Source organism: Salvelinus namaycush, chromosome 2 (genome assembly GCF_016432855.1).
Source record: "Salvelinus namaycush isolate Seneca chromosome 2, SaNama_1.0, whole genome shotgun sequence".
Lineage (NCBI taxonomy): Eukaryota > Metazoa > Chordata > Actinopteri > Salmoniformes > Salmonidae > Salvelinus > Salvelinus namaycush.
Window position 1 is genome coordinate 61,699,563 of NC_052308.1, and position 26,653 is coordinate 61,726,215.

Sequence of the window (26,653 nt, forward strand, 5' to 3'; positions counted from 1 at the left end):
CAGTTGTAATTAACCCGATTTGTTTATCAACTAGATAATTATTAGAAACAGGTGCGCTAGTGTAGGGTTGTAGCACACTGCAATAGACTATTGACCTACCTTGGGTGTATTGATTTGCACTTGAGGCCGCACCTTTTGATTAGATTTTTCTAGTTTTAAAATCAAGACTGACACATTGAATCCATACTGCACTTTATTCAGGTTAGTTGGCTCAGAATTTGCTACACAGGCAGCCCAATTCTGATCTCTTTTGCCAATAATTGGGAAGAATTTCAGAATTGGGCTGCTTGTGTAAACGCAGCCCAGAACCCTCTAAAAGCTTTCGCTTCCAACAGAAGCCGTGTGTGTTTGCATGGTGTGCTGAACCACAACGCTCATTAGGAGGACCATCCCATCCATTTGAAGCTGATTTAAAATTACCCTGATTGCGGTAGTCTTTCTTAAGCTGCAGATAATTCATCTGAAATGGTGGATCACAGATAACCTTGAACTGTGGAACTTCACCCTGTGTCTTTCTTGCTCTGCAACAGTCCTAGGTATAGTTTGTTCTTGGCCTTGAGTCTCGTCTGTATCCTGAAGGCCTTAGTGGTCGAGGATGCGCAGGTTGCCAGATACGATCTTGTTTTCCAGCACCGCTCCGGCAGGAATATCAATCCTATCTCCGTGATTGGCAATAATGATGACGGTTCCCTGTGGAATGGATAGTGAGGAGGGGACGTAGACAAATGTAACACACTAAACATCAACAGTTAGAGAGATGTCAAGCGAAACTAGCCCCAGTATCAATTTTCTGTATTCCAAGTAAATACTATGCAATAGGAATGAGGTACCATTTTGGGTATGAAGCCTTTACCTTGAGAGAGACGTTCTTTCCGAAGGTGACGTCTCCTGACACTGTCAGGTGATCCAGTTCTAGCATGTCTGGGATGCTCTCAAACCTCATCAGGAAGTCATGGACCTGCAACCAGAACAGGTCACTTATGTACTGTCAAGAACCTATTCAAACCATGAAATATGAATGACTACCTCCTTCAAAAAAGACCCACACAAATATATATATAAAATCAAAATGCATTCATCTACATTTTGGTTCCATTACCTTGGTGAAAGAGCTGCCCAGCTTGACGTGTGGCGTGGAGGGGAATTCCCTCTTCTTGCTCATGGTGAGCGAGCCGGCGTCCAGGCTGTAGAGGTTGGACATGACCAGCAGCAGGTCCGACGAGGTCTTGACGGGAAGGAAGCGGCTACGGGGCACGTTGACGCCCAGGGCGTTGTCAAAGGCCTTAATCGCGGCGCCCACTGCTGTTTCCAGCTGGATCACGTTCAGACCACCGTCCAGCGTCTGGGGAGGAGGTAGTTGAAGGGTAATTGGTGCTAACGTTCAGTGAGCTTGTGGCGGCTATTACAAAGTGATGCAAATCTAATCGTAGTTGAGTCACTCCAGGCCATGGTTGACTGCCGTCTGAAAAATATTAATTCATATAAAAAGAGTACATTTCAAAGAAAACCCTAAAACACATGGCTACGAACTAAACCCACTGTATATACAGATACCAGACAGTTTATTTTAAGGCTCTCCTTTCATCCGTCCTCTCACCTTAGGGTTGACGATGATCTCCATGTCCATGGCGTTCTGCTCGTGCAGCCTCTTAATGGCGGCCAGGGAGATCCACAGGTTGTTGGTGTTGAAGATCTTGAACTTGGTGACCGACTTGAACTCGTCCACGTGGGCTTTGGGCACCTGGGCTATCTCCAGCAGACGCAGCTTGTCGTCGTACTGGATCAGCGTGCCACCCTGCGGAGGAGATTGAGAGGCGTGGCAGAACCATGAGCAGTCAGGAAATGGAAGGCTGTATGCCATTTTACATTGAGGTACAATACAGATCATACAATTGTCACCAAGTCACTTTCATCATGAGCTTTTCATCCTCTACCATTGTCGCTTTATCACTCTTTTTAAACGGTCTTAAATCTTTAGCCCCAAGGTCCCCAAATACTGCCGAGGTGAGGACTCTGACATTTAATGAACCACCAGGGAGAAAAGAGAACCAGCAGTACCCCTTGCCTGCTTCTAGCTAGCACACACACCTCTGCTCACCTTGACGTCTGCGCGGGTCTTGTCCGTGACCTCCATGATGAACTCGCAGCGCTTGTCTTTGGGCTGCGTCATCAGGTGGTTGAGGATGAACAGGTCCACGGTGGCGCCCAGGTTGTCTATGTTGGACACAAAGATGTATTCCTTGCCCGCGGCGATCAGCTGGTCCAGCAGGCCGGAGTTGTAAAAGCTGGCGTAGATGTCTCCGTGGCCGGGCGGGTACCAGGCGTCGCCATGGTCGCCGTGCACCCCCAGGTCCTTAGCCACGGGCAGCAGGGACTCCTTGTTGATCCTCGGGTATCTAGAGGGGCAGGGGGAGAGTTTTAATCATGTTATTTACCTTTATCTACACAGGTAAGTCAATGAGAACTGATTCTTATTTACAATGACAACCTGTCAAGTGAGGTAGAGGTGAGAAGAGATGGATGGGTGTAAAAAGGAGAGGATGTTCAGGAAAGAGTTAAGGAGGATCGTAATAGAACAGGATCATGTCCAGTACAGAGAAAATGGAATGTACCTGAACTTGTCCAAGAGCAACGCTCATTAGGATTTTACATTGCAAAAACGCTTTAAAACAGTGTGCCCTGCTGAACACAACCCATGTGTATATTTCTGTAGGCGTGTGTTACCTGCTCTGGTTGAAAGTGTGGATGTGCACCCGGTGGTGTGTGTACTTCTGCAGGATCTTCTTGGTGTCCTCGTCTGTGTTGAAGGAGTTCATGAGAACCAGAGGCACGTCCACGTTGAATGTCTTGTTTAAGTGCTGTGAGGGGGAGGCATTTTTACGACTAGAGTTTGGCTCCCAAATAGTTGTCATTTCGTCATAAATGATGTAGAAATAGAAATATCTAGTACTACAATAACTAGCTCTAGTTAACATTCTGGCTCATACTGAATATTCTGATATCTTTTAAGTGTTATGTTCACTCGGACCAAAAATGGTACAGTATCATCTACCTCTATCTGATGGACAGTGAGGTCCAGGAAGGTGTTCTCATTGCGGACACTGATGACACTCTTGGGGCCCTTGCAGCCCATGCTGGTGCCCAGGCCTCCGTTGAGCTTGACCACCACCAGCTTGTTGAGGCTGGCCGCCACGCTGTCCGGCAGCACCTGGGCCTTGATCTTGTCATAGGGGTGGATCTGCAACAGGGAGGGAAAGAGGTACAGATCAGAGGTCAGATACTATGAGTAGCCTGAAGATTATTATCACTTGCCCAGAAATGTATAGCTGTTTACACACAGACTGGCAATGTTAGAACGCTTCAGTGCAGGCCACACGTTCTTCCATTAACAAAGTAGTAAGTAGGTTACACAGAAATGACAAATTGATGGATTTTCTATTAAACAATGGGGAGGGTCCAGAAATATCAGTTTAAGCTACAGGAATTCGTTGCGGTTTGGTCGTTTTCAATAAAATAATTAACCTGTCCAATGGTGTAACCACAGAGAAGACTCAACTTGCCGACTGCTCAGTTCACTTTCCCCGGGCAACAGGGCAACCTTTTATATTGTTGGATCTTCAGTTCAGTAGTTGACAGCTGGGGGGCAGTATTGAGGTTGCTCAAGGTAGGGTGAGGGGGGTGGAGTGCTCTGTTTGAGCGTAGGAGGGGGGAGCTGGCATCACTCCAAACCCTTATTACGTAACTGCTACTCAGTGAAGCCATGGCAACAGCTGTCAAAACCCAGAGCGGTGGAGCTAAAGTACATCCTCACAGAGAGACTGAGGGGAGAAGAAAACACCCCTACAGACAATGCCCCGAACGAAGGAAGGACGGCCACAAAGGCTGTAGCAAAGAGTGTTTAACACCAGCGTCCATCCTTTACCACTGATAACTATGTATCTGGTCTGTTTTTTTTGTGTATTAATATTACATACTGTGTCTTCATGCCAAATGAAAAACATTGATCAACAGAGGATCCTCTTGAAGGTCCAGAAATAGCCATTGACCTATCAGTAGGCATTATGTCAAGGTAGAGAGCTTATTTATTCAAGTGTTCGTTGGCATCGCAATGTGTTGCCTGTGTCCATGCTCCCACTTGTCCTAGAAAATGCAACAAACCCACAAAACATTCAGGCCTACAACCAACATATCGTGGGATTGATACAGAAAAACACATTTTAAAATACGTTTTTAAAGGGTAAAATTGGCTAGCTGAGCTTGATTAACACCACATCGGGGTGAAATAAAGCAATGACTTGTGGGAGAAAAGCAGAGAAAATGCATTTAATGTGTTACCACACTGGGTGAGCTTTTTAACATGCAGTAACTGAAAGCCTGGAGTAACTTTATACATTTGTCCAATAGGAAAAATAGGCCAACTATATTTAATTATTGTAGGCCCACATCAAGGTACAGCGGTAGCCTACATAATTGAAAAAGGCAAACCGTTAATATGGTATGTTTTACTGTGAGCCGAATACAGTAAGCTAGATGGGGTATAGTCAGACATTTGAATTTCCTTTCCTGTACTTCGTCATTTATAATAATTCCCTGGCCCTCTGGCCTTTACTGGCCCTGCTGTTGGCAAATGGAAAGATGTCCTTTTTGTCCTCTTGTGTTGTACAAGGAGTAAATATAGTGTGTGTGTGTGTGTCACACTCAAGACCTTAACTTTTACACAATCCGTTACACTGCCTTCAACACACAGACCTTACTTTACCTCCCTTTCATCACCATCCTCCTCACATGCATAGACGCAGGAGAGTGCGAGGACACCTGCTCTACGTTTCCACACACTTCCTGCACCGACGGAGGGAGGCTACCGTTTCAGAGTTGGCATGGTAACAGGCAGCCAGGCCTCATCCTCTTCCTTACTGCTCACACCTTCACGAGACGAACCATTGAGACGAGAGTGCGACCATGAAGGAATTCAAACCATGAAGGAATCCTCACAGTATCTTGACAACGTCTTCCCACAGATACACCCACAATAGGCCATTTCAAAGCTAGCCTATAATTTAATATCCCAATGTTATGGGCAGTGTTTACCAGGACCAGACAGATCAGAAGAAAGCCTAGTCCTGTACAAAAAAAAAAAAAAAATCAATGGAGATTCATCAGATTGAAAAACTATCAAATCAAAGTGTACAGGTTGATGGTACAATGTCTGAAATGCTTCCTATAAATACTGTAGTGCCACAAGGTTCCATTCTTGGGACGTTATTATTCACTAGGCTACTCAAAATGTAGGGTTCATTCCATGCACTTAGCTAGCCGACAAAGCATTAGAACAACTAAATATTGAGCATGCAAACTCGAGGTGCATTTTCAGGCTTCCTAGCAGCCATGGACTTCAAACAGTCAATCTCTGCAAAACAAGCAATATTGACCTAAGAGCAAAAGCTTTGCGTTTTGCATATACTGTGTGTCCTTGGCGATGAAGCGATTACATAACTGGGAGGGAATGGAGAATCTGGTAGAGAAGCAGACAGTATCTATCGGATAATAGAAAAAACACTTTACATGGACTTGTTTTTGGGGATATTCACTCAATTTAGGTACATGAACTCACAAGTCAATATTGTGCAGATGTACAGCTTCAGTCGATAACAAGGAGAACTACAACATGATGAGATTGAACTCATAAGAACTTAAAACAGTTGTTTGAACTTAACACAACTTCAAACTCAAGGGCTCCAAGGTGACCTGTGTGTGTCACAAGTGGGGAACGAGTCCAGATACGGTTTCAAGTTCCTTACTCCTAGCCTTACGGTCGTGACCATGAACCACGTCCCAAAACAAGACGGTCCTAGAGTGAGGTTGCTAGGGCAGATAGGCCTGCACACCCACAAGGTGGGTTCGGGGCAGGGTAAGCCAAATATCACCCCAGGCCAGAATCCTGCTCCCTCAAGGCTGTGCTTTCGAATGCTGGAGAGGTCAGGCTATTTATAAGGTAACCTATGAGCCGGGGGTTATTTCAGGAAGAGGGGGGGGGGGGTCAGGCTCTGAGATACTGAAATGTCACCCAGGTGATAAATAGCTGGCTGGCTTTGGCCCATAGCTACACACTCTGTTCTTGGATCTGGTTACCTCGTTTCAGTTCTGTTGGTGTGGGGTGCTTGTTTCCATACCTTACTACGTACTCATTATAATCTGTGGGCTTCACGAGCTTGGGAATGTACAGACTCACAAACAAGTGTGTGCATCTATATACCAACTGGATGTAGCCTAAGTGTTCCATGGGTCAGTGGTTCCAGCCCAGGTCTCCCTGAAACGCCCTCCTCCTTCCTTTAACGGAGTCTACCTCCTGTCACCATAGGCACACTACTCAAAACGCTAAGTTCTTAGACATTTAGACCCGGGGAAAAGCCCACGCCCCAGTGACCCTTCAGCTGTAACACTCCCTCTCTGACTGGAGCCTCACATGTTCCAGTCAGCTGGGAGAGGATGGGGATGTAGACCATGTGGAGGGGTTGGTGTACTGGCGCCTGGCTGCCGTCCCAGTGGAGGAAACCCAACACTGGGCTTTCTGTCCCAGACTCTCCCCTGGTATGCTGCAGGACGACAGGACCACAACATTCTGCCCCCATAGAGCCAGTGTCACATGACAGCCACTGTAACTCTACAGCTCTCATGTTCAGTTCAAAGGGGCCGCGTTGGCATCTATCTGCTCAGATGTTCATTGTAGAAGAGGGCTTTGGCCTACAGATCTAATCTCACGCAACATACACATAGAGATGCTACACTCAAAACAGTGTTTCTGAGACCCTAGTTTGTGGACTAGGACTAAATACGCAACAAATACTTTATTAAAAAATGAAAGAAACTACAGGTCAGATAATCCCTTGTACAAGAGGGTCTACACCTGCAGAAACAATGGATTTCCAATGGTAAGGAAGGGAACCATTTTTAGACACAGGCTGATCTGTATGACAATGTCTTGTAATTTCTTATGCAAATAATGAATGCCTGAGCTTTTAACCAGGGTTAAAACCTAACTACTCACCAGATCCTCTGGGGGCTTGTGGATCTTGTCCCATTTCACAGAGGGTCCTTTCACCTGGAGGAATCTGTGGAAGAGGTTCTTAAAACCCTCAAAGTCCTTTTTGGAAATCTGAAACAGAAAGTGCCAAGGATCAGACTCTGCACGGACGCAAATGATCAAGATCCACATTATTAATACATTATAGTATCCAATTCACACGCAAAACATAGCTTGATAAAATACCGACACGATTGAAATCATAACATTACTAAAGCCTAAATCGGTGTCTCCCAAACCTCTAGTAACTTCAGCCATCTCCACTTATTTGATGTATTCCAGAACCAGCACACCTGATTCAACTAATAAAGGGCTTGATTTTTTGGGGTGTAATTATTTTTTTTACACTCATATAGCAGTCAACACAAATCCATGAGCATACCAAATATGAATGGATATGAGCAACATTTTTAATTTACAAAAATCTAAATCAATAATGTCCTGTGGTCTTAAAGAAAATAATTAATCAACGAGCAGAAATGTGGGATTGGTAAACTAGACTTTGGTATAGTCAGTTTGTTTTGGCTGCAGGTGTTCCTGCCCGTCACTGTGATTCAGTCAGGGGTTAGCCAGTCTCGGAATTGAGATTTTAGGAGGCTGACAGCGAAGTCAGTGTAGAGTTGTGTCCGTCTTTCATGAAGCCGGGTTAGGGACAGGGTCTGAAGTGCCTCAGTATAACTGGATTATCCTCCTAGGATGGTGCGGCATACCCTCTTCTGAATACGCTCCAGGTCACCAGACTGGCCCTGGTTCAGTGAGCTGTGTCAAGCCAGAGCGCAATATTCCAGGGTGGGGCGTCTGTAGTCGGTGTAAATGCAAACCAGGTCTTCCTGTGGCACATGGAACCTTTTAAGGCGGCGAAGGACAAAACGTTTTCTGTTGCTCTTGGTTATCATAGTAGCAAACTGCTTGCCCCATTGTAAGTCTTTCTGTACCATTAGCTCTAAAAATGATCACACTATCACACACTTTGAGCTCCTGGCCCTCGATCCAGAAAAGGCATGGGACCAGATTTAGATCGTCAACATATTTCCACCTACTTTCGACATCCCGGGCTGCGCTGTCAATGACTGAAAGGAAGATGAGAGGACCCAGAAGAGTTCCTTGAGCCACATCTCCTGTCAGCCTGATGATTAGTAAAACATTTGAATCAGGTGTGCTTGCACTGGAATAGAGTACCACAATATCAGTAATAAAACCTAATGGTCAAACAGGGACATGGTGTTATTAACCTGTGTAAATCTCTAGGACAAGGTGACTTTATCAATATGTTTGCCTGTATTTACCCCCAAGAAATGAAACGCTAATTAGCTGCCAATTTGGCTATCATAAAGAACTACCAATGACATGATCTGGACGAGACTGCCAAATCGAGGCAACAGTAAGAATCTCTGGATGAATTATCTAATGTTAGCAATGAATAAATTGGCTACATTTCTTTAAAAATGGACAATTCTCTGAAATGTCTTGTGCAAGTTTTAAATTGATACAATAACTGTTAGCAAAGGTGTCAGCTAGAGATGACGTGCAGGAGCTTGCAAAGGATTTGTAGTTTTGCATGATGTCTACTTTGGTGCAAATTATCATTTTCGATTTTGGGGGGGTAAATCCTACTACACCGGTTCTGACGCTCGTCGGATGTGGCAGGGCTTGAAAACTATTACGGACTACAAAGGGAAACCCAGACGCGAGCTGCCCAGTGAAGCAACCCTACCAGACGAGCAAAATGCCTTTAATGCTTGCTTCGAGGCAAGCAACACAGAAGCATGCACGAGAGCACCAGCTGTTCCGGACGACTGTGTGATAACGCTCTCGGTAGCCGATGTGAGCAAGACCTTTAAACAGGTCAACATTCACAACGCCGCTGGGCCAGACGGATTACCAGGACGTGTACTCAAAGCATGCACGGACCAACTGGTAAATGTCTTCACTGACATTTTCAACCTCTCCCTGACCGAGTCTGTAATACCTACCTACATGTTTCAAGCAGACCACCATAGTCTCTGTGCCCAAGGAAGCAAAGGTAACCTGCCTAAATGATTACCGCCCCGTAGCACTCACATCGGTAGCCATGAAGTGCTTTGAAAGGCTGGTCATGGCTCATATCAACAACATCCTGCCCGGATACACTAGACCCACTCCAATTCTCATACTGCCCCAACAGATCCACAGATAACGCAATCTCAAATCACACGCCACACTGCCCTTTCCCACCTGGACAAAAGGAACACCTATGTGAGAATGCTATTCATTGACTACAGCTCAGCGTTCCACACCATAGTGCCCATGAAGCTCATCACTAAGCTAAGGACCCTGGGACTAAACACCTCCCTTTGCAACTGGATCCTGGACTTCCTGACGGGCCGCCCCCCAGGTGGAAAGGGTAGGCAACAACACGTCTGCCACGCTAATCCTCAACACTGGGGCCCCTGAGAGGTCTGTACTTAGTCCCCTACTGTACTCCCTGTTCACCCACGACTGCGTGGCCAAACACGGCTCCAACACCATCATTAAGTTTGCTGACGACACAACAGTGGTAGGTAGGCCTGATCACCGACAACGATGAGACAGCCTATAGGGAGGAGGTCAGAGACCTGGCAGTGTGGTGCCAGGACAACAACCTCTCCCTCAAAGTGAGCAAGACAAAGGAGCTGATCATGGACGACAGGAAAAGGCGGCGAATAGGCCCCCCATTAACATCGACGGGGCTGTAATGGAGCAGGCCGAGAGTTTCAGGTTCCTTGGTGTCCACATCACCAATGAACTATCATCTCCACTCAGGAGACTGAAAAGATTTGTCATGGGTCCCCAAAGTTTTACAGCTGCACCGTCGAGAGCATCCTGACCGGTTGCATCACTGCCTAGTATGGCAACTGCTTGGCATCTGACCGTAAGGCGCTACAGAGGGTAGTGCATACAGCCCAGTACATCACTGGGGCCAAGCTTCCTGCCATCCAGTACCTATGTAATAGGCGGTGTCAGAGGAAAGCCCCAAAAAATTGTCAGAGACTCCAGTCACCCAAGTCATACACTGTTTTCTCTGCTACCGCACGGCAAGCGGACCCTTTTTTCAATTTTCGCCTAAAAATACATACCCAAATCTAACTGCCTGTAGCTCTGGACCTGAAGCAAGGATATGCATATTTTTGATACCCTTTGAAAGGAAACACTTTGAAGTTTGTAGAAATGTGAAAGGAATGTAGGAAAATATAACACATTAGATCTGGTAAAAGATAATACAAAGAAAAAAAAAATTTTTTTTTTACCATCATCTTTGAAATGCAAAAGAAAGGCCAATATATGAATCTAGGCACAATTTAGATTTTGGCCACTAGATGGCAGCAGTGTATGTGCAAAGTTTTAGAGGTTTAGACTGATCCAATGAACCATTGCATTTCTGTTCATTTTTTAAAATCAAAACTGCCCAAATGTGCCTAATTGGTTTATTAATAACTTTCAGTTCATAACTGTGCACTCTCCTCAAACAATAGCATGGCATTATTTCACTGTAATATCTACTGTAAATTGGACAGTCCAGTTAGATTAACAAGAATTTAAGTTTTCTGCCAATATCAGATATGTCTGTCCTGGGAAATTTCCTTGTTACTTACAACCTCATGCTAATCGCATTAGCCTACGTTAGCTCAACCATCCCGCGGGAGACCCACCGATCCTGTATAAGTTCACAGCATCTACCCCCAAGCCATAAGACTGCTGAACAATTAATAAAATGGCCACCGGACTATTTACATTGACCCCCCCGCCTCATCAATCCTATAATAGCATACACAGTTAAATACTTTTTGATGTGTCATATAGGCTACATCTGAACTCAATATTTCTATTACAAATGATGTGCATCATTATTTCTCTAGTCTGTTGATGCAGTCTGTTTGGTGAAGCGTAGACTTTCATCCTCTCCGGCCCACTCCCTATAATCAAAGCATTCTGCCCGCAACCCTCCTTTCTGACCTTTGCTTAATGGCTTTCATGTACGTTACGGTTCAGTCTGTTCTAAATGCCCCCATTGGTATAATCATTAGAACTCCCACCTAGCCCATCTCACTGGTTGTTCCTAAACCCTCCGGTCTCCTCAGTGGGTTTTAATTGTGTTTTCTCCCCCCTCCGCAGTCTAACTTTAGTGTTGTGTTTGAAGTGAAACGAGGAGCAGCGTAAAAAATGAACCACTTACTCTACAGAGCGAGAATGCTTATCTTGTAAGCTTTTGCCATCATGCCAATGCTTTAGTTAGCAGTAGCAATGCTAACTGCATACAAACTGTTTGCTACGCAGGGAGAATTGTCTTTCCAGTTTCTGGTCAAATGGGTTGTTTTGATGGGTTGTGCACTGTGCTTGTTGGATGGCATGGTAATAGCTGATGCTTTGTAAGGTGAGGGCTCAGTGGTGATGACAAGTGACAATGATTTCTGTGGGAATGTATGGCCTACATCATATAGAGAAGGGGTTTAAGAGCAAGCCTGCTGGGGCTTAAAGTAAACAAGGGGGCAAAGAGTGGGGAGGTGAAAAGATGGGGAGAGGAGCAGAAAGAGGTAGAAAGATCGAGTCCATGTTGTGAAATCGTGAAGTGTGTGCATCTGTGTTTGACCCATTGAGAGAGACACAGGTCATTCACCATCCTGTTGCCCTGCTGGACTGAGTTCTGGGAGGGTAAGACATTTCCTCACTCCTCCAAAACAACCACCCTAGATACACAAACATGCACCAGGTACTCTCGCTCCAAACTCCTAAGCCCCAGGCCCACCTCCTGCTCAGCCCCCTTGGCTGTGGTCAGCAGCTTCTCCAGCTCTTTGTGCATGGAGGTCTCATGCTGCAGCCGCAGCTTCTCCTGAAACTCTGCCATCCCGGCTTTGCTGAGATCTGCCGGGAGAAAGGAGAGAGAGAAAAAAAAGCAACAGAGGAGGTATTTCATCATTCAGTCTGCTCGAACCATTCAAAACAATAAAATAGTATGAGGCCAGAGAGAGGGAAAAAAAGGAGTTGGTCAGTTTAAAGATGTTCAGTCAAAGCCTTCTAGAAACAACTGCATGCCTGTGTTCTAATGAGCGAGGCAGCTTGTAGTCATTCATAAGCAAGCAAGCACATTATTTTACAATAAGTGAAATGGAACATGGTTACATATGATGCCATGTAAATGTCTACCCACATGTTGGCTTATTGGATCTATTTTAATGGACATCTAGCATTTTCTTCCTATATCCATTATACCATGAACAAGTCAACCCTAGTGGGTCAATATTATCAAAATGTAAGTCATTTAGCAAACGTGCTTGTCCAGAGCGACTTAAAGAAGCAATTAGGGTTGCTCAAGGGCACAAACAGATTTTTCACCAAGTCGGCTCGGGGATTCGAACCAGCAACCTTTTGGTTACGTTTCTAACCGCTGCTAGCCTACCTGCCCCTCCATTATTGAACCAGTCAACTGTGGTTTGTTCACCCTCTGTTCAACACAGGATGTATTATGTTAAGAAAATAATAAAAAAATACCAGCAACCCAGCTCTGGTTACAATTGACATGCAAATCACTCAATATGAAAATATCCCCCACTAAGAGATTGGTAGCCTAATTTGGCAATTCCCAGTATTGCATAATACTGATGTGGTGAAATCTATATCCTCAGTATATCAGTAGCCTAAATTCAAGACAGCATCAGAAAAAATAGATTCAAAGAATGCACTGCCTTTCAAAAATTGGAAATCATTCTAAACTAAGAGAAATCAAAAAGTGACTTACAGAGTCATGGAAAAGATAACGGTTAAGAGCAATCAATAGCAGACAGGTACAGAAAACGTACCTTCAAAAACAGACATCTTTGGACGTATGACAAAATATGTGCCAAGAAAGTTTATCCAAATGAGATCCCAAAAGTCTAGCCTATAGTCTTCGATAGTCTTCAGTAATTTGCCAGAAAATATTAGACTTCATTCAATAAAAGATAAACGTCAATGACTTGACACCAGATACCAGTGACAGTCGCTCACGCTTGAGAAAATATGAACTGCAGTCCCAAGAAACAACGTATCAATCCATCAGTAAACCAGACACCACTCATCAGTGCAGATGCACTGTTCTCAGTTCTCCCACCTCTCTAGGGTTTCCCCTAGATAGCACAGCCACAAAAGTCTAAATAGGCTACGTCGTCAAAATTCTTGATTTTTTTCTTGGTGCTTTTTGGTGCTAATTTAAGGATAAGCATAGGGTTAGCAGTGTGGTTAAGGTTAGATTTAAAATCATATTTTAATAAGATTTTTTTTTTTTTTTTTTTTTTTTAAATAGGCGGGGTTTTGGACTTCGTGGATGTGGTAGTTAGTGACGAACCCTCTTAGCAGGGAACAATCGCTACATATCTCACTAACGGAACTAAGTTACACGCATAACGTTATTTGATAAGTGCTTGCCAGCTGATATATTACACGCATAACGTTATTTGATAAGTGCTTGCCAGCTGATATGTCCGATGAATTTATATGTAGGCTACAGTGCCTACATGTAAATCTTTAGCACAGCAGGCAGCCGAGAGTTAGGAATTAATATGGAGTTAATGTATTATGGAACACGCATCTCTGGTCAGATCCATACGTCACATATTCGTGAGCAAAATATGTGACGTTAGATTTGCCCACATTTCCCCATAACGCGGTTCCTTGAATAGCATCATAGCCCTTCTATAGCATGGTTGGTCCTACCCCGCCGTTGATAAGCGGCTGTTTAGCACTCTGGCGTACGGTTCATACATTATTTGTATTGATTCATTTGACCCTGGGTTGACTTTAGCCACACGATGCGCTATCTTGGCTACATGCCACTGTAAATTTGGAGACGAATTGTCAGGGGCAAGTTAGCCATTCTGCAGCAGCGGTAGCAACTAAGATATCCATGCCAGCAGCCAATTGTTTAGTTTATAAGGCTCTTTCTAGTAGTGCATTTACATCACACGCAACATGTTTCAAACGTAATTCATTGCATTGGCTACCCACCTGACGATAATTATGTTGATATCAATCCACCAAAGAACTCCAAGGTGCTTGGCTACTTTAGCGAGCTGGGTTTCGGCCTGTGAAACAAGTGACAAATTAACACTTTAAAATGTACATTTTCACTGTCCTGAGGAGTATATTTATTTTTGACAGGCTTCTTGCAACACCAAAGTAAAGCCGGGAATGTCGAAGTTGACTTCTTGCCAGGCCAGTTAATGAGGGCAAACGATTGGTGAGTCAGTGGCCAATCAAAACATGCGAAAATCCGCTTACCCAATCAGAATCTTGTTCACGAGGGTGGACCTGAGCTCTTCCAACTCTTATTTTTCTAACAAAGGCTCTCCATCAAAATAAAAAGCATTACATTTAAATGTAATTATTTACAAATTACAATCTGAGTATTAATCAATAATGACTTTGTTCAGTAGATAGCCTAAATCACCTTATTCTCCCATAGTATTTTTCCTTTTAATAGCCTTTTTTCCCAAACATCTTTGAGCCTTAATCCACCCCTCCAAAGAGTCCCCAAACACACCCCAAACCTCAGTGGAGGCCTTCTGCTTTTGGGCCCGATACCATGCCTTTTTAGCCCACCAGTCACCCTGGTTCTGGTGGTCAGCTGATGAGGGATGAGAGACCAAAAGCCTAAAAATACATCCATCTTGGTAGGAAAACTTTCATTCCAGAAATTCATTGGGCTCCCGAGTGGCGCAATGGTCTAAGGAACTGCATCTCAGTGCTGGAGGCGTCACTACAGAGACACTGGTTTGAATCCAGGCTGTATCACAACAGGTCGGCACACAATTGGCCCAGCGTCGTCCGGGTTTGGCCGGTGTTGCCTGTCATTGTAAAAAATGATTTGTTCTTAACTAACTTGCCTAGTTAAATTAAGGTTAAATAAAATGAAAATACCATACAATAATGTATTTTTGTAATTTTTATATGATCTCTTCAAATAGTTCCCAACAGCCTAGCCTATTTAGTCTTTGATTGCCTTCTGTAATTTGCTAGCAAATATTGGACATTCAATGACTTGAGACCAGACACCAGTGACAGCCGTATGCACTGTGTTGTTAAAGGAACACTAAATATGATCAAATGTTTAAAACAATTCATATGTAATTGTAATTTAATAGGATCTCTATGTGAGAGACTGTGTCCATCTTCTCCTTTTCCTTGGAGTGTATGAGTCTTCCGGACCCCCCTCTGCCTGCATAGCACAGCTCACCAAACAGTTCAGACCCTGGCCGCTGTGTAGTTTGTTAGGCACTGCAAAATGGGCAAACAGTGCCTTCCACCGGGCGGTCCGGGATGGTTGATTAAATTACTGATTCCTGTTTCCTGATAGGTTCTCAGATGGTTGTAAAAACAACTTTTCATTCATGCAACTGCTATTTTTGAAACATTGATAACTCATGGTAAGAAATAATTGGGTAACAGGGAAATTACAATATCCTACAAATCTTAGGCTTTTCACCATTAGGATCTTGTTAATATGGTTAAACTACCATTTGATCAATTTGAAAGGGGTCCCCAGGTAGTATAACCTTGTCAACATTGCCACCATGTGGTCAAGCGTTTCATTGCAAAGGGCAATGAACCTCACCATCTTTGACCTTACCAACAGCCAACATGTACTGATTGTATTTTGTCTGACTGACAAGATAATAATTAACTTCAGAAATACCCTCTTTGATCACAATACATGTTTGAAGGCTCAATGGGCCTCAACGGAAAAAGGGGGTAGAAAAATAGTTACTCAACATTTCACATACCATGATATATATAACTACCATATTTCCAAGTAAACGTTAATATTAACGTAACCGAAAAATAACATAAAACCCTAGATTTAGAGATATATATTTTTAAATATATTTTACCCCCTTTCTTTCTCCCCAATTTCGTGGTATCCAATTGGTAGTAGTTAGTCTTGTCTCATCGCTGCAACTCTCGTATGGACTCGGGAGAGGCAAAGGTCGAGAGCCACGCGTCCTCCGGCTGCGACAGAGCCTGGACTCGAACCCAGAATCTCTAGTGGCACAGCAATAAAAGACCACTGCGCCACTCGGGAGGCCCAGATTTATAGATATTTAGTCAAATAACCACCCACAATCCACAGAATGAGTTATCAGTTGTACCTGTTTTTATTGTTGGATAACGTGTGAGTACAGTAGAGCTATTGTGCGTTATCATCTACCCAAAAGACAATCCTCCAGTGTCTTCCGACAAAGGCCAACGTTTAGATAGTTTTTTTTATTACAGGTTTATTATTAATAACCGTTACCTTAAAGAAATGAACAAAGTGAAACACACACACATACAGAGAGGTACACACACTCGCCAAATGCGCAGCGGGACTCGAGTGAGGGTATTGGTCACAGACGTGAGTCAGGAGGGTTCTGGGGGTCTTCTAAGTGCTGTTGTTGTGGCGGTGTGCCAGTAGGTGGCACCGCGAGTCACTGGCTCAGGAAGGACAGGGCCGTGTCTCGCTCCTCCACCAGCTCGGCAGCTGTGGCGTCCATCTTGGCGCGGGAGAAGTCGTTGACGGGCAGACCGTCATGGATATTCCACGACTTGTTCTGTGGAGAGAATATGGATGAGGATCAAACAGGGGGCTCTTTAGCACATCTCATCTAGTCCAGGATCACAACTACAGTACACGACTACAGTACCCACAATGCTCTGCGTAACACAGTTTTGTCACAATTTTCCAATAGCAAATGAATGTGACAGGTCTGTGTACACTGCTGGCTTGCAATAGTAGGCCTATGTTGGTATAACCTAAACTCTGAAAAGCTGATGTTGGGTAACAATGACTTTTAATAACCACCCATCAGTAAATAATATGTTCTATTAATACACCTTGCCAGGGTTGATTAGTTATGCCCATAGAGATGCTAGACAGCACATCTATGTATACAATGGCCTCTTCTGTGACAGAACGAGCAGAGCCATTGAGGGCTATGAGTGACACATTTTGGCAATTCGTAAACAAACTGTGGCACAAGAGCCCTCTATCCATCTCTATGGTTATGCCTTACCTTGATATGAACAGGGAATGAGTAAATGAGGTCTTCGGGGATTCCGTAAGAGTTTCCACCAGCGTACACACCCATAGACATGAACTCACCCTGAAAATAACAGGACAAACAGTCAGGCCAGGGACACAGCTTCACAAAAAACTTCAAAAAATCCCACAAATTCCCAGGTTTGCCAGAAATCCAGGGAACGTTTGCAGAATCATGCATGATATTATTTTTCCACTTAAGAGTACAGCCAATTCAAACTAATTTGTCTGAGACAACCAAACAAAACGCTTTGCATGTTCGTGGATTCTTCCAGAAAAGAATGAGCGGTCGTGGTGCTCTGTTCCGAGATACCGCTTTTCAAAATATAAACATTTGAGCAATGTTAGTTGTTTAGCGTTAAATGTTTTGTGGAGTTTGGAGGAAAAAAAGGAGGGTTTGCTGCAGATCCTTGACGCCATTCCACCCCACCTCCCAAACACACGACTTACATCGAGAGTGCCGAACCACCAGTCCCTCATGTGGTCACAGATGGCCTTGGCGGCAGACATGGCACTGGAGAGCTTCCTGGCCTTGATGACGGCGGCACCACGCAGCTGCACCGTCTGCAGGAGACAGAGAGGAGAGGAAGAGAGGGAAAGGGACAGAGGGGGATTTAGGATTGCTTCATTACAACTAAAGGAACAATACGGGACTAAAGAGACTAATAGATTCAGTGAAAATTATTGTATTCAGATAAGAGATTATTAAAAGATGAGATATGGGGTCCAAAATGACACCCACAACCTACGCTCGCTTTTCCATGTGAAGGGATTCATTCAGGTAAGGATCACACATTTATAATACCTATGAGCTACGCATACACAACATAGATGCAAATTGCTGCTCATAAATATGTATAACTACATTCATAAAGCATTATTTGTATATTAAGGATCACCCTTATTTTTCTTAAAACTGCATTGTTGGTTAAGGGCTTGTAAGTAAGTATTTCACTGTACGGTCTACCTACGCCTGTTGCATTCGGTGCATGTGACAAATACAATTTGATTATGAGCAGTAGTCCAAGCGATGTGTGCAGATTTGCGGTGGAATTGTTTACTTTTTCATAAAAGCATGAAAATTGGTACATTTGTACAGTTTGAGGCACTGAACATTTTCATAAACAATGCCATACATTTATTTAAAATAGCAGAATAATGCCCTTTGAAGAAAATTGTTAGAATACCTTATAGTACATTTCTTATGGGAAATTGTGTCAAAATGGGTTAGCTCAGAAGAGCCAAAACTTGAGTTCACTTACAGAGATGAAGTCTCCCTTGAGCCAGCTGTCGTCCTTCACGGCGTCGTACGCCTCCACCTCCTTGCCATGCACGTTGACCATGGCGTGGTGCACGTCAGGGTACTGGGTGGATGAGTGGTTTCCCCAGATGATGACGTTCTTGACTGCATCGGCGGGCACGCCGCAACGCATCGCCACCTAGAGGCCGACAGGCTGTGATGCAATTCATGGGATTTTTGACCATATTGGTATACCCATTCAATTGTTTCAGATCTAAATTCCAAATTGACTTATAGCTCGCTACACATTATGCACTTCTAGAGATAAGATGATTGACTAGGTTTAAGCAATATGGTAAAAATTCAAACTAGCCAATCATATTGCTCACACTTAATCCTCTCAGATATCCAGAAGTACATAGGGTTTAGGGATCCATTTGGGATTGGACATTACATCAAGTGCCTAGAGGCTAGGAACTAGTGGCTTTATCCAGATGGAGCCTCTTGGCTTTGGCCTACCTGGGAACGGGCCCTGTTGTGGTCTAGACGGGTCAGGCAGGAGAAGTTCTCCTTGGGGATGGAGGGGGCGGACTTGGAGGCAATCAGACAGTTGGTGTTAGCAGGGTTTCCCACCACTAAGACCTGAGAGAGAGAGAGAGAAACATCAAAGAGTCATCACTCACTCAAACTACAGATTCAGGAACAGCTCCATTTCAGAGTAGGAAACAAGAATAGGATAAGTCCTATTTTAAGTCCTCATCTTCATTTGTGCCATTGTACGTGACTATTTATACATCTAAAAGCATACACTTGGTTTATGGAAGCAGAAAGAGTAGCAGAGGCCTCCCGAGTGGTGCAGCGATCTAAGGCACTGCAGTGCTTGAGGCGTCACTACAGCACCGGGTTCGATCCGCGACCGGGAGACCTGAGGCGACGCATAATTGGCCCAGCGTCGTCCGGGTTAGGGGAGGGTTTGGCCGGCATGTCCTTGTCCCATCGCGCTCTAGCGACTCCTGGCGCATGCACGCTGACACGTTCGCCAGTTGTACGGCGTTTCCTCCGACACGTTGGGTGTGGCTGGCTTCCGGGTTAAGCGAACAGTGTGTCAAGAAGCAGTGCGGCTTGACAGGGTTTTGTTTCGGAGGACGTGTGGCTCTTGACCTTTGCCTCTCCCGAGTCCATACGGGAGTTGCAGTGATGGGACAAGACTAACTACCAATTGGATATCACGAAATTGGAGAGGAAAAGGGGTACAAAGTTTTTTTTGTTTTTGTTTTTTTTAAATATATATATATATTTTTTTTTAATTAAGAGTAGCAGCGCAACTGAGAAACATGAGTCATGACTAAGGGAAATACTGACACTTTCTAAATGGCCTATAAATCAACATGAATATAGATGTCACACACAGAATACATCCCCTTTAAATGAAGGTCAAGGATTAGCTCGATTTAAAGGGATTTCTGTGTGTACGTGAGTGTTATGGCTGCCAGTGCCAATCCTAGAAAGATAACATCTCCCGCCATTGTGGCCCTGAGCAAGGCACTCAACCCCTAAACTGCTCACCGTTGCACTGTTTCTGCCTAATGTGGGTACTTGTGTGTGCATATATAGGAGGGATTGGGTAAAGTAGAATCCACATTTCCATCTGGTATGGATTAATAAAGTACTCTTCTTCTGAAAACACACTTACTTTAGAGGTTGGGCATCCAGTTCTTATGTAGCTATATAGAAACCTGCCCATTCAAATTCACACACATTCAAGTAGTTGACCATAGAAGAGGTGAGGCTTTGTTCGTCACACTTACGTCTAGTTATTGCTGCAAACCCGCAGTGGCCAAAGGCCCCCTCGTGACACCAGCATGGAGTAGTTTTCATCCCTGGCTTTGGAACCCAGCCCATTAAGATGTGAACTTGCGCCTATACCATAGAAGTATAAGGCTGTCCAATAAAACTGGCCCGTTTGAAATGCGAAAAGGTCAAATTATAGTCTGATTTGATTTTTTTTCAAAAAGTATGAATTTAAAGGAAGGAAAGTTGTCAAATCTGTAGTGGTGGTTCATTTCAAAATGTCCTAGAACTGGAGGTATTACATAAAGTCTTTAACATGAATCAAAAATGTATCTCACTAAAATGTTACATCAGTACAAGCAAATGATGAACCTTTCCCCAAAACACCCTTTAACATCATTCAACACCCCACAACCTGGCCTTTGCCGTACTGTTGTGCCTTCATGACCCTTGATTATCATTAGCAATGAGAGCTATCTTATTGGCGCGGGGTGTGTCCCTCCCCCTCTCTCTCTCTCTCTCTCTAGCCAGGCTACTGCTGCTCTGCGGCAGTGGCCCGAAACATGCCGAGTCATAGACACACAGAGGGACAGTTACCCTAACGGTCTTCTTGGCGTACTTCTCCAGTGCGGCACCCTGGGTCTTAAAGATGGCCACGTTGGCCTTCAGGAGGTCCTTCCTCTCCATGCCCTCCTTCCTGGGCATAGAGCCCACCAAGATGGCGGCATCCAGATCCTTGAAGCCCACTTCCACCTTATCGGTGGGGATGACCTCTGTGGTTGGGGGGGGGGGGGGGGGGGGGGGGGCTGTTAGTTACCATGGATATTGTGTTGGATAGAGTGGATGTAGTTAACATTTGGTGTTACAGACACATTTGTAGAGAGATGCATGTTTGTATTGGATTTAGCAATGAACATAAAATTCAGATTTTACATAAAAGCAATACAATTATGACTTTAATTATGATGATGCGTTAAAAAAAAATAATCTATGAGCATAGAATGTCTGCCAAAGTTAGTAAAATAGTAGGTGTGGTGGCAGTTTCTGTTTGTGGTGATAGCTAAATATTTTATTTACAGTAATTATGCTGCCATTTCAGGACCATCTGGGTGTACATGAATGCAAGATAAGGACAAAGTCTCTGTGTGGAAAATGACCTTAGGTAATTTCCGTACACACACACACACAAACAGTGGCTCCACCTGGCTGAATTTTTTTTTCTCTTTTCTTGAAACACTGCCAAATGGTCTGATTTCATAGATAATGTTTGGTCTCTGGCCACTAGTGAAAAACTAATTCCCTGTTTAATCAGGATGAACTTCAGTCAGGGCTCACTGGTGCAAGAAACGTCTTGTACCCCCGCCTCCCCTATTGTTGCCCCACCACTCCCAGGATTGGCTGGAATTTCCTATAGGGCCTTGGGAACCGACTAATAGGAGGCCTCCTTTCTGATACTCCTTCCCACAGCAGTCTGTTGTGGACCATTCCTGCTGCTGTGAAGTTAAGGCTATTGGAAAAGTACCGCAGCAGCAGGGAGGTACAAACAGATATAGAGTCCATACACACACAATGCATTTTAAATATGTTTCAGATGGGGGAGGACACAGAATGTAAATCATGTCTATGTATAATGGGTGCATATGTTCTCAGAGCCAGCCCAGGCAGAATAGAAAAGCATAACTCACCCCTGAGGAGTGGGAGAGCACAGTCCTGCAGCTCCATCACAACCCCATCCAGAACTGGCAACATGGGAGGGATGTCCAGCAGGACCAAGATGATGGGCTAGAACAGAAACGAATGCAAAGAGGGATCTGCATTCACCACTGCCAAAAATAAGAGATCTGCCCCTCCCAACCTCGTCAAAAATTCACATCCCATGTATAATTCACACACGCTTATGTAACGGCGTCGTTATAGCCTACATGTTACAACATCCATCTGCCTCCTGTGCTCTCTCGAGGCCAAAGGTGATTTGAAAGAGAGAGAGAGAGCAGATAGAAGTAGGCCTAGGCCGTGTTACCTGGTCCTTGCCGAAGACATCTCCCTTGGCGATGCTGTACAGCAGAGAGTAGGCGATCTGTCCAGCAGCGCCAGTCACCAGCACACGGATTGGGTCGGCCTGCAAAACAACACACAAGCCCCATACTCGTTCTGTGCAATCTTCCAACACAGCAGTAATGACCTACATAGCAGGGATAAGCAAATGAAGTGGCAGTAATCGCATCTGACTGCTATGTTGATTAAAATGACAAAACTCAGTGTTGGCAGGTGGAAACGCACTTTGCATTAGCCCATAAAGTGCATTTAGTGATGTTTTCCGTGATATAACGCTAACTGTTGTTTGAAAGAGCAAAGATTAAGAACCATATGTAGGCTATTATGTATTTTTACATAATTACATTTTACCCAAGTTATATTCCACATACGGGCGCGTTCCTGCTAACGCATGCCAAATCTTACGTAAAATACCTATCCAGGCGTTGTTTCAGCTAACCACATCATATGTTATAGCAAATCGGTAAGTGGATGACGCAATGGATGACGTGCATGCAACCATTGGTTGATGCACGCAATGCCCATATGTTGGGCAGGTTCCCCTGCTCAGAAGTTGCATGCATCAACCAATGGTTGCGTGCCACATCATCGACTGTCATTGACTGACAGATTGCTATAACAGACGTAGTTAGCTGATATATAAAAAACCTATCCAGGCGTTGTAAGACCTGGCATGCGTCAGTCAGCAACGCCTGGGCAGAGGAACGCGTCCAATATCTTCAAAATGGGCGACTCAAGCTGTTCTTGATATCCATTGTCATCAAGAAATGAATGAATTAAAGAAATACGATGATGATGCAATTTATAATAATGCCAGGCGCGAAAGTCTGTTACTGCAACAACGTAGCCATAACGACTGAGAAGAGAAGGCACCGCGGCTACATTGTTACTAGTGTGAAAAAGCGGAAACAATTTCCTAATCAGGCACTTTATCTTCTTCATTTCGCAATTGTAGTCTAGAGATTATTTTTAAAAATCCAACATCCTCATATTTCTAGCTAACACTTTCGATGCATCATTAATATCACATTTAGCATTAACTGACTGCAACAAAATAAACATACATCTTACCATATTCACTTGAGATAGATGATCTAGTTAAGCCTGCAAACACTGTTCTCCCGCTAGGACTAGACAGAAGGGTCACCTCTGCGCTTGTATTTAAATGTTACACGGTGGCGCACTGGATTCCTGTCCTGGGATCTGTAGTTGAATATTCACTGATGCTGGTCTTTTTACCCGCCCAAGTCACGAAAAGGAACACATTCCCCATGAAGAACTGCTGCAGCCCGAGCTCGTTGTTCGCTTAGGCCACGCCCATATAACCTTATATGGACCATACATCTAAAAATGTTTAAAAAAAATGTTTTACCCAACTGCCATACTTGAGTAAAAGTAAAGATGACTCAAGTAAAGGTGAAAGTCACCCAGTAAAATACTACTTGAGTAAACGTCTATAAGTATTTGATTTGAAATATACTTAAGTATCGAAAGTAAATGTAATTTCAAAAATATACTTATGTATCAAAAGTAAAAGTGAAATAATTTAAAATTCCTTATATTAGGCAAACTAGACGGCACGATTTTCTTGTTTTTTAAAATTTATTTTACGGATAGTCAGGGGCACATTTCAATACTCAGACATAATTTACAAATGAAACTTTTTGTTTAGTAAATCCGCCAGATCAGAGGCAGTACGGGTGACCAGGGATGTTATCTTGATAAGTGAGTGAATTGGACCATTTTCCTGTCCCGTTAAGCATTTAAAATGTTACGAGTACTTTTGGGTGTCAGGGAAAATGTATGGAGTAAAAAGTAGTTTCTGTACACAGTTATTTGCAGTTCTCACTGTAGTCTAATCAATGAATGAAGGAGGATGGCATAGTATTTGCACTGGGCCAAGCTTTTTTTAAATTTATTTTTAAGAAAACACACATTTTAATCTATACACTTCATTAATCAGATATATACATTAGAGTTGTGTTGGGATGTTTTTAGTGGATTTTTGGTAGCCTATCCCAAGTTGAATTCAGCCAATGAATTGTCCCAAAGTAGGCCTATACCCTGATATCAATCTATGTTTGTTTTACAAATGCATCACACCTACATTACAGCACACAGCATTTTTCTATAAAGATTGAGCATACCGACAGGATTAATGTTCAGCAAATCCAAAACATGGTTTATAAATGATCTATTAATGGCTTATAATTAAAGTTAATAAGAGCGGCTATTACATGATGAACAATATTTCAAGCAACGATTCATTCAAACACCCAACAAAAGCCTGATTAGACTGAGTTAAAGGTTGGTTGCTTACTACTAAGCAACTATTAAAGGCCATTGTCTGTAAGATGGAGACACTTCTCTTTCATTGCCTCATTGCTTCATGACCACTGATAAGTGAAAGTGCTGGAGAATATTTGTCCATATTGTTTTAACTTGAAAACCACGTCCTCTCCCAGCCTTACTACCTGCATCTTTATTTAGTAGGTGTATAAAATCAAATCGGTCATAAGCCAAATGGTAGCCTAATTCAAACAGAAAATACGATTCATCCTCAAGTAGTAAGTATAACGTTCACCTAACTTTTTCTAATAGAAGACTATTGGAACAAGACGTCTGTCTGTAGCCTCCACTGGGGTCAAGAGTGGGGTCATTTGAAGTCAGGTGCAGTGATGTGGCTCTGGTAGACTAGTCACAAGCTGCTTGGCAATAGAACAGACTAAAGTGGCACTATCTTCACAACTGATGAGCAGGCATATTAGCTTTTTTTTCTAGAGTGGGGTAAGAACAAGGTTAGGTTTAGTGAATACAATTTCGTTGGGAAGCGCCATAATTCCATCCTTTCTGACATGTCCCTCTGGAGATACATTCGGAGGTTTCAAAAGAACCCGTTTCAAGAACTAAGCCTGTTGACTTCTAACTATAATTCATGTCCACTCTATTACATCAAGCAACCAGGACCTAACACTGACATGCAGCCTAGTATTTTCCACAGCAGATATAACATGTCACGTAGTTACCTAATATTATTTACCTTTATTTAAGTTTTATTAGTCTAAATACAGGATACACACCCAACAAAACACTACATGGCTAAAAATGTGATTACTGTTATGCAAACAGATATAAAAAACGAATTATAAACTGGATGGTTCGAGCTCTGAATGCTGATTGGCTGGCAACCGTGGTATATCAGACCATATACCACCCATATGAGAAAAAAAATGTTTTACTGCTTGCTCTAATTACGCTGATAACCAGTTTATAATAGCAATAAGACACCTAGGGGGTTGTGGTATATGGCCAAAATACCACGGCTAAGGGATGCATGCAGGCACTCCGTGTTGCGTCATACAAAGGAGCAGCCCTTTGCCGTGGTATATAGCCATTTAGAACAGCCCCTCGTGCTTTATAGCTTAATTAGATCCGTTTCATTATGATTGTGGGAAGTGGGCCATTAATGTTACATAATCGCCCGGTGAAAATAGTTGACTTCCCTATGGAGGCAGCGCCTGTCTGATGTACTGGGTGGCAAGGAGCTATCCATGTTGTAATCTGCAATGAACACCCGCTCGCGTTCTTTTTTTCTTCTTTACCTTGTCAGGTCGGGGATTCGATCTTGCAACCTTTCGGTTACTCTAACCACTAGGCTACCTGCCACCCTTTACCAAAGCTGCGTAGGGGAAGCAGTCAATGAATGCATGAATGATGATGGGGTCACACAGACAGGACTGTCCAGCCACAGACAATCTGTAGGCTACATTATGAATGAGTAGGCCTCAGAGTAGACTACTCAATTCGAATGTCTTGTTGACTGAGGGATAGCCTACGGATAGATACCACAAAATAGTAGCCTATGAGACTATAATTTTCTAGTCGATAGTGTCCACTACCCAGAAAGAATAGCTGAAGCTTCGGCAAAAACTAATAGGGATTCGAATAAACCAATGTTTCACTAGGCTACCCAATATGATTAGGTTGGTAAGAGTTTATCGCGGTAATTCAACAAGACATGTGCTATAGGGAGGAGAGTCAATGTCAAATTTGCAACTGTAGTTTATTCAAAGGTAGCCTTAATATTTAGTTTGAGAGCCCCCTTGGTATGCTGTTGCGGTCAAGGAGAAGCCTCTTACCTCCGACGATGCCGCCCGCACCACTATGTACATCGCTGACAACAATGTCAACATGGTGAACCCGGGTCCGTCCCCTCGCTACAGTATGTCCGCCCGTCTGTCTTTGCGAGTCCAGCTGAAAATAGTTCAGGGCGAGATTTTCGGGGAGATAAGGACATAGAGAGCGTTGCAACAACCTCAGGGAAACGCGAGCCCAGAGGACGAGAAACGCGCTCCGCTATACAGTTATACTTGGATCCGCTATCTATCAGTCTCACCCGGGAGTCACCCCCCACTCTCTC

General features: G+C 43.7%; 2 protein-coding genes across 5 annotated transcripts; both read right to left on the minus strand.

Annotated features, from left to right (window-relative positions):
• Positions 1-175: 175 nt before the first annotated feature.
• Positions 176-14,165, minus strand: LOC120065467 (UTP--glucose-1-phosphate uridylyltransferase-like). Of its 2 annotated transcripts, none has more exons than XM_039016516.1 (10): positions 14,078-14,165; positions 11,844-11,959; positions 7,046-7,153; positions 3,053-3,238; positions 2,725-2,858; positions 2,099-2,396; positions 1,598-1,795; positions 1,100-1,342; positions 854-958; positions 176-690 (listed from the first exon to the last, which is right to left on the minus strand). In XM_039016516.1, exons 2-10 carry the CDS (start codon positions 11,940-11,942, stop codon positions 583-585), a joined length of 1,479 nt encoding a protein of 492 aa, XP_038872444.1. In that variant the 5' UTR covers positions 11,943-11,959; positions 14,078-14,165; the 3' UTR covers positions 176-582. The 2 variants fall into 2 exon arrangements, with proteins under 2 accessions (XP_038872444.1, XP_038872437.1); XM_039016509.1 differs by lacking the exon at positions 14,078-14,165 and adding an exon at positions 12,895-13,289.
• Positions 14,166-16,201: 2,036 nt separating this feature from the next.
• LOC120065478 (malate dehydrogenase, cytoplasmic-like) lies at positions 16,202-26,426 on the minus strand. Of its 3 annotated transcripts, none has more exons than XM_039016526.1 (9): positions 26,373-26,426; positions 22,199-22,297; positions 21,864-21,960; positions 20,776-20,951; positions 18,907-19,029; positions 18,410-18,586; positions 17,598-17,711; positions 17,122-17,211; positions 16,202-16,659 (listed from the first exon to the last, which is right to left on the minus strand). In XM_039016526.1, the coding sequence occupies exons 1-9, from the start codon at positions 26,424-26,426 to the stop codon at positions 16,537-16,539; spliced, it is 1,053 nt and encodes a 350-aa protein (XP_038872454.1). In that variant the 3' UTR covers positions 16,202-16,536. The 3 variants fall into 3 exon arrangements, with proteins under 3 accessions (XP_038872454.1, XP_038872467.1, XP_038872461.1); XM_039016539.1 differs by lacking the exon at positions 26,373-26,426 and adding an exon at positions 23,305-23,439 and having other exon boundaries at positions 16,474-16,659; XM_039016533.1 differs by lacking the exon at positions 26,373-26,426 and adding an exon at positions 22,585-22,617 and having other exon boundaries at positions 16,474-16,659.
• Positions 26,427-26,653: the final 227 nt, after the last annotated feature.